This window comes from Sinocyclocheilus grahami, unplaced genomic scaffold (assembly GCF_001515645.1).
Source record: "Sinocyclocheilus grahami isolate Dianchi unplaced genomic scaffold, SAMN03320097.WGS_v1.1 scaffold512.1, whole genome shotgun sequence".
NCBI lineage: Eukaryota > Metazoa > Chordata > Actinopteri > Cypriniformes > Cyprinidae > Sinocyclocheilus > Sinocyclocheilus grahami.
Genome location: NW_015505691.1, coordinates 803,977 through 819,376, shown reverse-complemented (window position 1 = coordinate 819,376; position 15,400 = coordinate 803,977). Strand labels below are relative to the sequence as shown.

General features: G+C 38.0%; 1 protein-coding gene across 2 annotated transcripts in view; it reads left to right on the top strand.

The window, feature by feature from the left end:
• The window catches only part of LOC107554748 (gastrula zinc finger protein XlCGF57.1-like), a 26,724-nt gene that overhangs the window by 7,584 nt on the left and 3,740 nt on the right, over nt 1-15,400 (top strand). The window contains exons 1-2 of one of the 2 annotated variants that reach the window (XM_016237346.1): nt 4,217-4,297; nt 4,918-5,018. In XM_016237346.1, coding sequence (XP_016092832.1) covers nt 4,934-5,018 — 85 coding nt within the window. In that variant the 5' untranslated portion in view covers nt 4,217-4,297; nt 4,918-4,933. Of the gene's footprint in view, nt 1-4,216; nt 4,298-4,917; nt 5,019-15,400 lie in introns of those variants that run through there. The other variant, XM_016237347.1, reaches the window with a different exon arrangement.

The following is a 15,400-nucleotide window of genomic DNA, read 5'->3' as shown; positions in this document are numbered from 1 at the left end:
ATATTTTTTTTACTAGTGGGTGCAGGACACTATAGTTCATTTATGTAAGTGAGGATAGCAAAATAAAGTAAACTGTGACAAATCATACCCAAAAATTCTTCATACAGTGGACTACCAGTAAAATTGATACAAATCTGGGACCAAAAATGATTCAGACAGAGTCTGGGGAAAAAACTGAAGTTGAGGTTTGCATGAACCTGGGTGACAGCATGCCCAGGAGACCACAGGCTGTCATTAAGGCTAAGGGTTGCCCGACTAAGTATTGATAGTTGTGTAAATATTGTCATACTAACAGCTGTCTAATTTTTGGTTTATTGTAATCCATTACATACCTTTCTATCAAAGTTATCTAACATTATCAAGCTGAATTTGTTCTGACACAGTTTAACTCTGAGTTCTTGTCATATTGTATTACCATTTTCTAAACTATAGCGAATAAACTCCGATAACATGAGAAATGTTGAAGGTGTCTGAATAAATGTTGGTTCGACTGTATCTATTTGATAAATTAAGTTAACCAACTAACATTATACATACTCTTTTGGTTTCTGTACCCAATATTTAAAAAATTTACAAATGCAATAAAAATATCGGTATCGGTACTCGGTATCGGCAAGTACCAAAAATAAAAGTATCGGTATCGGGCGAGTACTGGAAAAAGTGGTATCGGTGCATCCCTACTAGGAACCTTAAAATAATAGGGGGCAAAATAGGGGCACTTTAAGATCATAAAAATATCGAAGCTAAAGGTTTTCATAAAGCAGTTATGGTAGCCAAATCAGTAGCACAAGAGGGCGCTAGCGTCTGTAAAGAAACGCTAAAAAATGTATGAATTAACTTTAGCATTTATATACATTAAAAAACAAGCTTTATATAATTTTTAAGATTTTTAATGAAATACGAATTTTGAATAAAGAAAATTAGTTTGTGTCTGCTTATTCTATTCATCAGTGTTTGAACCATTAAAGAAGAATCCGCATTTTCCGTATTTCATTTCTGGGTTAAAAAACGAAAAACGAATTGACGCAAAGGTACACGGACCCCCAGGCCTTACTTAACCTTTTGTTGGCCAGTTATTCTGTCATGTGTTGGGTGCTGATACTAAGTGCACGATGCAGGAGCAATTCCAAAACAGTCTTTTAATAATAAATCCACACAAGAAACAGAAGGAATCCAGGAACAAGGGGTAGCACAACACCAACATAACGTCAACTCACATGATCAATAACCGGCTAGGACTGAACAGAAATGGGGAGAACTTCCCAGAACAGAAAAAGCAAGAGGGACTAAATGACTTGATTAACAAGACACAGGTGAACAGAATAAACTAATCAGGGCAACTAAGGAAAACTAGGTCAACAAGGCAGACACAAAACAGAGGCTGCATTCGAAATCGCACACTCAATGAGTAGGTACTTAATTTCAATAAGTACTTACTTAATGAGCGCTAAAAGAGTAGGTACTCTACAGCCAAATCTCGTTGAGTATGAATGTTGACGTTATCATATGATCTACGACGTTATAACAAGCGCAACAACTTAAAAGATACGAGCGACAGGTTTAATTGATCTCTCTGTAAATATTTTGATGTTTATGAAATTTCCTCATTTTGTGGTCTTGTTGAAGAAACCGCTGCCCTTTTTTTGTGATTGTATAACCAATACATTTTGGGTTGATTAAAATGTTTATATTTTTAACCCTACTAATATGACCCACAGTTTAATCCTTAAATATATTATTTTTTATTACGAAAACCCGAAATCGTTATCTCTTGAATATGTTGTTACTTTATTTTATGTGCAAACATTTTCATCCACAAGCAAAACCAACTTAAATCTCCTTTGTTTTCCTCTTTTTCTTGTTGAATTTAGCTCTCTCGTTTCATCCCTCCGGCTTATAAACAACAACAACAACAAATGCAATATTTTGATGCACTGATTATATGAATATTATGATTATTCAAAGATATTTAACCTGGTCATTGTGCCTTTTTTCTGTGTATAATCTCATACTATGATGTATGCAAACCCATTATATTTATGTTTTCTGTTGTTTGTCATTATGATTGTTCATTGTTAAAGATACAACCATCTTTCCCTGAGCTTGTATGTAATTATAAGTTCTGCAGTATTAATAAAACATAAGAACATAAGAGGGACAGGTGCACTAACACCTCATAGCATCAGTAACTCCACAACACTACCTAGTACAGTTTTCCTCAGCGTTTATATTTGTAATATCTGCACGAAGGAGACGTCGATCAGCTGCTAGAAGATCTCGCCTTTGGAGAAGATCGAGAAATGTAAGTATTACTACTTAAAAATTAAGATTACCCCAGAATGCACTGCTAGCCCAACACTTATGAGCAATAATAATGATAAATGCTGACCAATAATTAATTCTATTTTTTAGTAAAACAAGCAAAATGTAATTTGTTTTGTCATATGCCATAGCTATGCATGACTACACACTAGACAAACGCAGCCAAGGTGAATACATCTAAATTTTCAGTCAAGTAATGAATGCACAAGTTAATGAAACAATTATATTTTATTGACTGAAAACAGGAAACATGAATAAATGAGTAAAAATAAATAAAAGTAACCATGACAATAAATAAATACAAGTCATCGACGCATGAAACAAAGCTTTATTCAAACATATTGTTCTAACAATCATGTATTTACAGACGGTGAGCCCACATCTACTGCATTTAACGGGGCTGACGAGACGAGAGGCGTGCGGATCCATGTGCAAGCTTTATTTAACAAGAGAAGTGGTCAAACACAGGCAGGGTCGATCAATAGCAAACAGGTATATGGCAGGCAAAACACAAGAATAGTCCTAGGGCTAGCATAGGTCACTGATCAGCAGACAGAATCACAGGGGCGAGACGAGAGGGAAAAATCCAGGAAAACAGGCAAAGATCAGAAACCGAGAGAACAGGCAAGGCAAGGCAAGGCAAAACAAGGAAACACAGAGACTCGGAACGGGGTACAGGCTAAACAATACTCAGCGGAGAATGGTTGTTTGAGTGGGTGTTCTATAGTGAAGGAGTGATATGAAACAGCTGAGTGCAATCAGTGCAGTGTGTAATCAGTGCAATGAATGATGGGATATGTAGTCCGGGGTGCTATGCAACGGTTTGTGTTGTGCGAGAGTCAATGTAATGGAAAGGGTGACCTCTGGGGGTGAATGAACGGAAGTCCATGAACTGAATTCGTGACACTGCATCTCAACACAGCTGAGACAGTTCTGCAGCTTTATTCTGATGAAGACCACCGTGTCCACCTTCATCTGTCTCTGCCGTCCATCACGACCCTCACTGCTGCAGTCAGACTCAATCTGATCTGGGAAGTATGCGGTTTCGAACGCAGCCAGACGGACAAAAAACATCAGGCTCAAATAAAACAAAACTTTTATTTAAATTCTGAGTGGATTATAAGTGAGCAAAGAGCGCTTCCTTTATAATCACTAAACAGCTGTTACTCACTTCATCGCAATCTCACAGAGTTCTGTTGTAATCGATAAAGCTCTCTACACTGCACAGTGAGTCTATTATTTAAATTAAACCCTGTTACCGATTCACAAACAGCAGCACATCAAGACTTGTATAATCACCGTACATTCACTCAATCAATGTCTGGCCTTGTTAAGGACATCTCTAGAACTGTGAATTCCCAGCGACTGTAAACAACTTACCCATTTCTCCAGCATTTTCTCAAAGTTAGTGATAAGAAATACATTTAAAAATACTTCATCTGGTGTACCAAAGCACTTGGATTTGACAGAATGTGACAAAATGTGATTTCTGTGGTTTGGAGACAGAGAATATTGTCCACTTATTTTTATGGGTATTTATAACAAAATTGACTTTGAGGGCGTACACCTTTTCTTTTTTAGTGACGTGACATGTGGCCAAGTATGGTGACTCATACTTGGAATTAGTGCTCTGCATTTAACCCATCCAAAGTGCACACACACAGCAGTGAACACACACACACACACACACGGAGCAGTGGGCAGCCATTTATGGTGATAATTAATAGTTAATTTTTTTACCCTATTCACCTGCAGTGTCTCGCCTTAATTAAATACTTTTATACTTTTGATACATTTGATAAGCAAATATGTGCAATTTGTAATAACTACTTTTAATGTATTTATGGCCATCTGTGTGTGTGTGTGTGTGTGTGTGTGTGAAACTAGGAGAGGACTTTTATTTTGGTGGGGCGACGTGACGACATAAGACTGCGCCGCGTCACATTCGTTCGTTTGTTGATTCGACTGAAGAAAGGTTTGTGCATTTAAACATTTAAAGTATAAGTCAATGCAACCAATTCGGGTAATTTTACAGTTTTTTTTACAATAACTATGAAGTGAATTCAGAGTTGTTGTATGTAATAGTGCAATGTTTTATCTGTCATTAAGGAACATTCTTTTTGTGAGTAACGTTAAAGCTCATCTGCAGAAAAGGGGCATCTTATTTCGTTCTCTATATAAGTAGAGCTGAACTAATTGCTTCGCAAAATGGCTCACTTGAATCACTTGCTGGCTAAAGTGGGCTTGGCTAATCTTGACTTTAACCCTGACTTGACCTACCTTGTCAGTCCCTTACAAAAATTAACCATGGTTTTATTGTAGTAAAAGTCTAGTTAACCATGTTGTTTTTTTTTGGCATATTGATTAACATTTGTATAACCACAGTTTTACTACAAATACCATGGTTAAACTATGGTTAGTGTAGTAAAACCATGGTTAATTTGTGGTTACCGTGGTTTAACTATAGTAACCATGTTTCTTTTTTTGTTGTTTAATTTGTAGTAAAGCCATAGTTAATTTTCGCAAGGGGTGCGCTGGCTGCTGATTTTTCCCCCCTCCTTTTTTCTTATTGTTCTGTTTGTCTCAAACACGCAGAACAACTGTTATAAAGATGACGTTTATTAAAGAAGAAAGTGAAGACATTAGGATTGAAGAAGCATTCAGTGTGAAACAAGATGATACTGAGGAACAAACAGGTTAGTTTCCTTTTTTTTTTTACATGAACTCATTTGATCCTTATTAAAATGCTGTCTCTACAGATATGAATGATATTTGTGAAGAATTGCAAGTCTAGCATTTGTTTATATCATAACTAGAGTCCGACCGATATACAAACCCGATTCCCAAAAAAGTTGGGACACTGTACAAATTGTGAATAAAAACAATGCAATGATGTGGAAGTTTCAAATTTCAATATTTTATTCAGAATACAACATAGATGACATATCAAATGTTTAAACTGAGAAAATGTATCATTTTAAGGGAAAAATAAGTTGATTTTAAATTTCATGGCATCAACACATCTCAAAAAAGTTGGGACATGGCCATGTTTACCACTGTGTGGCATCCCCTCTTCTTTTTATAACAGTCTGCAAACGTCTGGGGACTGAGGAGACAAGTTGTTCAAGTTTAGGAATAGGAATGTTGTCCCATTCTTGTCTAATACAGGCTTCTAGTTGCTCAACTGTCTTAGGTCTTCTTTGTCGCATCTTCCTCTTTATGATGCACCAAATGTTTTCTATGGGTGAAAGATCTGGACTGCAGGCTGGCCATTTCAGTACCCGGATCCTTCTTCTACGCAGCCATGATGTTGTAATTGATGCAGTATGTGGTCTGGCATTGTCATGTTGGAAAATGCAAGGTCTTCCCTGAAAGAGACGACATCTGTATGGGAGCATATGTTGTTCTAGAACTTGGATATACCTTTCAGCATTGATGGTGCCTTTCCAGATGTGTAAGCTGCCCATGCCACACGCACTCATGCAACCCCATACCATCAGAGATGCAGGCTTCTGAACTGAGCGCTGATAACAACTTGGGTTGTCCTTGTCCTCTTTAGTCCGGATGACATGGCGTCCCAGTTTTCCAAAAAGAACTTCAAATTTTGATTCGTCTGACCACAGAACAGTTTTTGCCACGGTCCATTTTAAATGAGCCTTGGCCCAGAGAAAACGCCTGCGCTTCTGGATCATGTTTAGATATGGCTTCTTTTTTGACCTATAGAGTTTTAGCCTGCAACGGCGAATGGCACGGTGGATTGTGTTTACCGACAATGTTTTCTTGAAGTATTCCTGAGCCCATGTTGTGATTTTCATTACAGTAGCATTCCTGTATGTGATGCAGTGCCGTCTAAGGGCCCGAAGATCACGGGCATCCAGTATGGTTTTCCGGCCTTGACCCTTACGCACAGAGATTGTTCCAGATTCTCTGAATCTTTGGATGATATTATGCACTGTAACTTCAAACTCTTTGCAATTTTTCTCTGAGAAACTCTTTTCTGATATTGCTCCACTATTTTTCGCCGCAGCATTGGGGGAATTGGTGATCCTCTGCCCATCTTGACTTCTGAGAGACACTGCCACTCTGAGAGGCTCTTTTTATACCCAATCATGTTGCCAATTGACCTAATAAGTTGCAAATTGGTCCTCCAGCTGTTCCTTATATGAACATTTACCTTTTTCCGGCCTCTTATTGCTACCCGTCCCAACTTTTTTGGAATGTGTAGCTCTCATGAAATCCGAAATAAGCCAATATATGGCATGACATATCAAATGTTGAAAGTGAGACATTTTGAAATGTTATCTATATTCTATTGTGAATAAAATATAAGTTTATGAGATTTGTAAATTATTCCATTCCTTTTTTACTCACAATTTGTACAGTGTCCCAAGTTTTTTGGAATTGGGTTTGTAGGTTTTTTGGGGCCGATACCGATATTAGGGAGTAAAAAGGCCGATATCGATATATCGGCCGATATTCTTTGTGTATATTATAGTACAGTGCCAGTTAAAAGTTTGGACACTTTCCCATTCGTGTGTCCAAACATTTGACTGGTACTATATATAGAATACAGTATATACATAAACAGACTATATATATACATAAACAAATTTTTTGCAATGATCACTCAAATGTCGTGATCAAACACTTATAATGACGTGTCAAAGATACATAATGGAGGCAGGGCATTTAACAATTTAACAAACTTTATTATCCAAAATGAGTCTGACATCAGTGCACTGAACAGTGAAGTTGAAGTTTATTCAACTTTAATTCAAATAAATTCCATTCTTTATTCCTTTGAAGTTTATTTCACTTCGGAACATTCATTCACGGATTTGTGCTACTGTCTTCACACACAGACGAAACTTACTAGAGAAGTGTGACATAATATACCTCTGTAAATAAATACAATAAAAATTCAAATCTCGGGCACTTTAATGCTCTTTGAATGTAACGTGTACGTTCCCTTGGAACTGGAATCATGGCGGAATTTCATGTGAAGTCCTCTTCGCGGGGGAACTTACGGTCGAATAAGACAACGCTTGAATGCTGCTGCCTGAACAAGAGACCTCCTTACTGAAGTGAAAGTGTTGACTGGTGTCACTATCTCGCGAACGTGCCGGCGGATCTCCACCAAATTCGGTGGATCCCTTCAGCTCGAGGAGCCCTCTCGAACGCCACACTCTGCGTGTCGGTAGCCCCCCGGGATCGCTAGCTAGGTCGGTGCCGGACCGTGAATTTAACCACCCGTAACTCCCGAACCCCGGGGGCAATCGAGGCGGGGGTGGTCTCATTCAAAAGCGGGCCTCTAGACGTACACTCGATTCGCATTCGAGAGGGTTCCTTGAGCTGAAGGGATCCCCCGAATGTATCGCCGTCATGGAGATGTGGCCGTTCAAAGTTTCAATGGTTTTCCATAGACTTAAGCTTTAAAGCGTTTCATCCAGGTCGCCAGTAGCGAACGCTCTGCTGGACAAACGAAGTAATTACACCATTTCAAGCATTTTATCTGCGTTATATGTTCTGTAAAAAAAAATTCATATCGGCGGCACGATATATCGGCGACAGGCTCATATCAGTCGATAATATCGGCAAAACAATATATCGGTCGGGCTCTAATCATAACATACACATTCAATTGAAAAAAAATATATATCTACAAAGAAAATGAAGAAAAAATAAATTAATAATAATGCTGAAATAGTAGTTTGTCTCCACAAGTTTCTTGTGGAGTTTATTTACTTATAAACCGATTAAGTTGTGGGTCAGTTTGGAGGACATGCATGAAAATGTTTGTTTTTAGTTCACTTCACCAAACCCACACTACAAAAGAGTCATGTAAAACCCAGTTTAAGATTAATATTTGGGAAACTAGAACAAAATGTAAGGAAATAATAGCATAAGTATTTTAAATAGTTTTACCTTTACTTTCATTAAAAAGACTTGTTTCTGCTATTGCAAGCTCATTTTGTGAATGTAAGCTATTTGTTTAAATTTTAGAGAAGCGCAAACTGGGTGATTAATGGAAATGTAATTGGCCGCAATTAGGGATGGGCGATATCTTATCATTTGCGATATACCGGTAAAAATTTTCCACACGATAAGAATTCGTCTTCCCGTGATAATAACAATAAAGTCTTGTTGTTGACCTATTTCTGTGTGCGACTGTGAGGAGTGACGTGAAGGAAGGCGGACGTGAAATTGAGCAGCTCCTTCTACAATCTGGAACAGGTTTGGATAGGGCTGTACAGTGCGACAAAAATCGGTCTGAGCCTTGAGTAAATGTACTACAGTAGCACGTGTGCGACACAGTTTTACATAGGGCTGCACGATTAATCGAATGTGATCGTCATGCGTCATTTTGATAGTAATGCCGGTTCTGTAATCAGCAGGAAATCATCATCACGTGCTTTCAGATGGAGCAGCATTTAACTACACACAGCCGTAGTTCACTGACAAGTTACGCAAAAAAAATCGCAGACGATTTTATTGTGCGATTCTGAAATTGAAGAAATCGTTCCTGATAATGACAGCTGTTTGCATAGCTTCTCAGTGAACTACGGTAGGGCTGTCACGATTATGAAATTTGGGTGACGATTAATTGCCTGTTTTTGGTACTTAAGCGATTAATTGTTTGTTTTAGGGCTTTGGCGATTGATTGTTTGCAGTATACAATTAACACACTTCGCACATTTAAATAAATTTAATAAAGTTATTTATTCAGTGAATAATATATACTGTATCTTAAAATTCGTAAAATTCTGTAAATAACAGAAACCATCACAATACAGTGACCATAAGAAAATACTGTAGATTCCAAATAAAACCATAATCACATGTTTGAAAATTCTGTAAATAACACACACACACAAAAAAAACTATGACCATAACAGAACGGGCCATAAATGTCACCTTTCCGAACAAGGCTGACCCTGCTCCTTAATGGCTTGGTAGATTACGGGAAAGAAACACTAGCATGTTGACTTTCTCTGGCTTCAGACAACATCTAACTGGGGTCACAATATTGCCAGCTGTACTGAACATTCTTTCTGAAGCAGTACTTGTTGCACAAATGCAAATGTTTGCCAATTTGGACATTAAAGGAAACCTGGATTCATTATCTCTCCACCACAACAGAGGATCTGCTGAGGTATCTAGTGCCTCTTCCTGTAGGCACCGTGTCAGTTCAGCATCAGCTTGCACTCTTTTTGGCAACACATGGGTAGATGATTGAGCTCTTCTGTGCTGCAGTAGATCACACAGCCTCATCTTTTTTGGTGCAGGAGGTGTTGTATCCACATCATCTTCTGCCACTGCTTCGTTAGACACTGTAAAGAGTGAAGGGCAGCGGTTATCTTAAAATATATATTCACATAACATTTGTCAAATATTTTTATAGTGCATTTCACATATGATTGCTGCTTCTCCAAAGTGACCCCTGTACCTTGGGTCAAGAAGGGTGGCCTTTCTCAGGAGCTCTTGAAGTTTAGCTGGGCTATATTTCTGATCAAGAACAGCACACATTTATGTCTTGATATTTTCAGTTAGAATTGTGTCCTTGGGGTCAGGGGATAAGAGTTCCCCTTTTAAAAGGTCCAGGACAGGCTTCACTGAAGACACTGTCACATACTTTTCCCCTGAAAAAACATCAGTGAAATCAGCCAGAGGTTTCAGTGCTGCATTAATGGACTCAAGGACAGATAAATCCTGCCAGGTCGGGTTCAGGTGCCCATGTTTTCTGTCATCAATCAGGACACGTCTGATTGCAGGTAGCTGTTCCAGAACTCTGTCAATCATTTTTTGCTTTGTACCCCATCGGCATTGGGTAGAGACATCCTGGAGGAAAATTTACATATTTGGTATAGTTTTATTAATAACTACATTTACATTACAAAAATAGTTTCAGATACAAATTTGTGATCATTTCAATTTGAAATAAGGATTAGTATTTATATTACTTTACCCTACGTTAATTAATTTATTAGACATACATATAATAATAATAATAATGTGTAAAATAATATAAACATTAATCCTTATTTCTCTGAAATTATCATATTTGTTTCTGAAACTGTAAAGTCATTTATTGACACCCTTCACAAGGAGGGTAAGCCACAAACATTCATTGCCAAAGAAGCTGGCTGTTCACAGAGTGCTGTGAGTCATGTAAAACCCAGTTTAAGATTAATATTTGGGAAACTAGAACAAAATGTAAGGAAATAATAGCATAAGTATTTTAAATAGTTTTACCTTTACTTTCATTAAAAAGACTTGTTTCTGCTATTGCAAGCTCATTTTGTGAATGTAAGCTATTTGTTTAAATTTTAGAGAAGCGCAAACTGGGTGATTAATGGAAATGTAATTGGCCGCAATTAGGGATGGGCGATATCTTATCATTTGCGATATACCGGTAAAAATTTTCCACACGATAAGAATTCGTCTTCCCGTGATAATAACAATAAAGTCTTGTTGTTGACCTATTTCTGTGTGCGACTGTGAGGAGTGACGTGAAGGAAGGCGGACGTGAAATTGAGCAGCTCCTTCTACAATCTGGAACAGGTTTGGATAGGGCTGTACAGTGCGACAAAAATCGGTCTGAGCCTTGAGTAAATGTACTACAGTAGCACGTGTGCGACACAGTTTTACATAGGGCTGCACGATTAATCGAATGTGATCGTCATGCGTCATTTTGATAGTAATGCCGGTTCTGTAATCAGCAGGAAATCATCATCACGTGCTTTCAGATGGAGCAGCATTTAACTACACACAGCCGTAGTTCACTGACAAGTTACGCAAAAAAAATCGCAGACGATTTTATTGTGCGATTCTGAAATTGAAGAAATCGTTCCTGATAATGACAGCTGTTTGCATAGCTTCTCAGTGAACTACGGTAGGGCTGTCACGATTATGAAATTTGGGTGACGATTAATTGCCTGTTTTTGGTACTTAAGCGATTAATTGTTTGTTTTAGGGCTTTGGCGATTGATTGTTTGCAGTATACAATTAACACACTTCGCACATTTAAATAAATTTAATAAAGTTATTTATTCAGTGAATAATATATACTGTATCTTAAAATTCGTAAAATTCTGTAAATAACAGAAACCATCACAATACAGTGACCATAAGAAAATACTGTAGATTCCAAATAAAACCATAATCACATGTTTGAAAATTCTGTAAATAACACACACACAAAAAAAAAACTATGACCATAACAGAACGGGCCATAAATGTCACCTTTCCGAACAAGGCTGACCCTGCTCCTTAATGGCTTGGTAGATTACGGGAAAGAAACACTAGCATGTTGACTTTCTCTGGCTTCAGACAACATCTAACTGGGGTCACAATATTGCCAGCTGTACTGAACATTCTTTCTGAAGCAGTACTTGTTGCACAAATGCACATGTACTTTTTTTGCCAATTTGGACATTAAAGGAAACCTGGATTCATTATCTCTCCACCACAACAGAGGATCTGCTGAGGTATCTAGTGCCTCTTCCTGTAGGCACCGTGTCAGTTCAGCATCAGCTTGCACTCTTTTTGGCAACACATGGGTAGATGATTGAGCTCTTCTGTGCTGCAGTAGATCACACAGCCTCATCTTTTTTGGTGCAGGAGGTGTTGTATCCACATCATCTTCTGCCACTGCTTCGTTAGACACTGTAAAGAGTGAAGGGCAGCGGTTATCTTAAAATATATATTCACATAACATTTGTCAAATATTTTTATAGTGTATTTTCCACCTTCCTCTTGTCCTCCTTCTGTCATCTCCATCGTCTCTTTTAAAAGCTCATCTTTGGTGTCACTTATGATTGCTGCTTCTCCAAAGTGACCCCTGTACCTTGGGTCAAGAAGGGTGGCCTTTCTCAGGAGCTCTTGAAGTTTAGCTGGGCTATATTTCTGATCAAGAACAGCACACATTTATGTCTTGATATTTTCAGTTAGAATTGTGTCCTTGGGGTCAGGGGATAAGAGTTCCCCTTTTAAAAGGTCCAGGACAGGCTTCACTGAAGACACTGTCACATACTTTTCCCCTGAAAAAACATCAGTGAAATCAGCCAGAGGTTTCAGTGCTGCATTAATGGACTCAAGGACAGATAAATCCTGCCAGGTCGGGTTCAGGTGCCCATGTTTTCTGTCATCAATCAGGACACGTCTGATTGCAGGTAGCTGTTCCAGAACTCTGTCAATCATTTTTTGCTTTGTACCCCATCGGCATTGGGTAGAGACATCCTGGAGGAAAATTTACATATTTGGTATAGTTTTATTAATAACTACATTTACATTACAAAAATAGTTTCAGATACAAATTTGTGATCATTTCAATTTGAAATAAGGATTAGTATTTATATTACTTTACCCTACGTTAATTAATTTATTAGACATACATATAATAATAATAATAATGTGTAAAATAATATAAACATTAATCCTTATTTCTCTGAAATTATCATATTTGTTTCTGAAACTGTAAAGTCATTTATTGACACCCTTCACAAGGAGGGTAAGCCACAAACATTCATTGCCAAAGAAGCTGACTGTATCCAAGCATGTTAACAGAATGTTGAGTGGAAGGAAAAAGTGTGCACAACCAACCGAGAAATATTCAACCCATAGCCTTATGAGGATTGTCAAGCAAATTGTCGATTCAAGAATTTGAGTGAACTTCGCAAGGAATGGACTGAGGCTGGGGTCAAGGCATCGAGAGCAACAACACACAGACATGTCAAGGAATTTGACTACAGTTGTCGTATTCCTCTTGTTAAGCCACTCCTGTGACGTGTGGTCTGTGCTCTGCATTTAACCCATCCAAAGTGCACACACACAGCAGTGAACACACACACACCGTGAACACACAAATGCTGCGGTGCCCGGGGAGCAGTTGGGGGTTTGGTGCCTTGCCTCAGTCGTGGTATTGAAGGTGTGAGAGAGCGCTGTACATTCACCTACCATGTATTGAGTACATGTACAGTAAATAAACACACTTTCCAGAAGGCCAACAATTCACTAAAAATGTTTTTTTATTGGTCTTATGAAGTATTCTAATTTGTTGAGATAGTGAATTGGTAGGTTTTTGTTAAATGTGAGCCAAAATCATCACAATTAAAAGAACCAAAGACTTAAACTACTTCAGTCTGTGTGCATTGAATTCATTTAATACACGAGTTTCACAATTTGAGTTGAATTACTGAAATAAATGAACTTTTCCACGACATTCTAATTTATTGAACCTGAATGTGCGGGTTTGGATGCCTTGCAAACTTCGGCAAATTCAGTGGGATGATGTGTCTTTAGATGGTTTCTAAGATTTGTGGTGTTGGCGCTTTTCGCTGGTATTTCTCTTTTACATATTCGACACACTGCTGTGTCAATGTCTTTCGGCCGTCCTTTTTCGTCAGGTTTAAAACCAAAATGTGCCCAGACAGGTGCTGACAGATGCTGCTCCATCTGAAAGCATGTGAAAACACCACATTTAATAACATATTTTTACACCAAACTCACTTCATAACGTCAGTCGAATGTTTGAAATAAATCCTTCTGTGTGATGATGTGGCTTCTTACACAGAATAAGGCACGCAACATATTTCATAGTATTTAAGCAGTGATAAAGGCATTACATTATAAATATACTTTATTTGAATTAAAATTATAATAATAAACACTCAGATAAACCATATATTGCGTAGTCGTGCGTTTATTAGTCACGTTGAATCAATGAAAGCAGTTGAATCTTCTGTTTATTCCGCTGCAGTGATAGGCATTTTCTGGGTTTCTTCTGCGAGGCGTATTTAGAGTTTCAGCGCGAGAGCGCCCTCTGGCCTTTGGATGGAGATTTACTGCTGATCACAGAACCGTGCTTCACTGAAAGATGATCAGGCTTCTGTCGAATCGCGATCTCGATTCCATTTCGATTTATCGTGCAGCCCTAGTTTTACATGTGTACGAGTCGTTTACAAACCTGTTGTCCAACAAAGATATTTTAATTTATTGTCATGCTCTCCATATTAACTTCATAACATAGTCGAGTGTTTGAAATAACTTATTTTTGCGATCAGATGTGGTTTCGTATCACAGAATAAGGCAGAAATCATACTATGTTATAGCATTATATACAGTGATAAAGGCTATGTCGATTAGCATTGCATTATAAATTGACTTTATCCTTATGAAATATACCCAAGATTGCTTGAAGAACACAGACACCATATATTTTGTGCAATCACATGTTTATTGTCTTGAGGTTTCCTCAGTTAAAATTTCTCTATCCGCGTTTTATTCAGCTAACGTTACAGCGATCACTGGATACTTCTTCCTGGAGCATTACTTCTACTATGCATATGTGGAGTTTCTGCGCAAACACAGACACCATATATTTTGTGCAATCGCATGTTTATTGTCTTCAGGTTTCCTCAGTTAAAATTTCTCTATCTGCGTTTTATTCAGCTACAGCGATCACTGTAGTGTTGGGTCGTTCTTGAACGATTCGTGACTCAGGAAGAACGAGTCGTCTTGGGGAGTGATTCGTTCAGTCGCGCATTGCGCAACATCTTATAGGTTCTGTACAGGAATTAGTCAAGTAGTTCACCTGTTTCGAGTCTTCGGGTTTGAGTCATTCGTTCATCACGTGACAGCCCCATAAGTTTAACCAATGCAGTCTGAGCCGGAAAGAGAATTGATTAGTTCATTTCTCGAGTCTTCGGGTTTTTCGAGTCAATCGTTCATCACGTGACAGCCCCATAAGCTTTAACCAATGCAGTTTGAGCCGGAAAGAGACTTAATAATAATAATAATAACCAACTCTTTGTTACTTTTGTTACAACATTCAGTGTTATGGAAAAGAACCATAATGACAGAAATTCACACATTTATAAACTGTAAGAAGTAAAAAGCTACAATTTGAGACCAGAAACGCATCACGTAATTGTAAGAGTAAATAATAATTATAATAATGATGATAATAATAATAACTATGCACCCTGTAAGGGAAACAGGTCAATTTAGCTCAAAGGGAATCATTTAAGATTTTAAAGGGAACTCCACCAATAATATGTAAGGGAATTAGGACAGAATC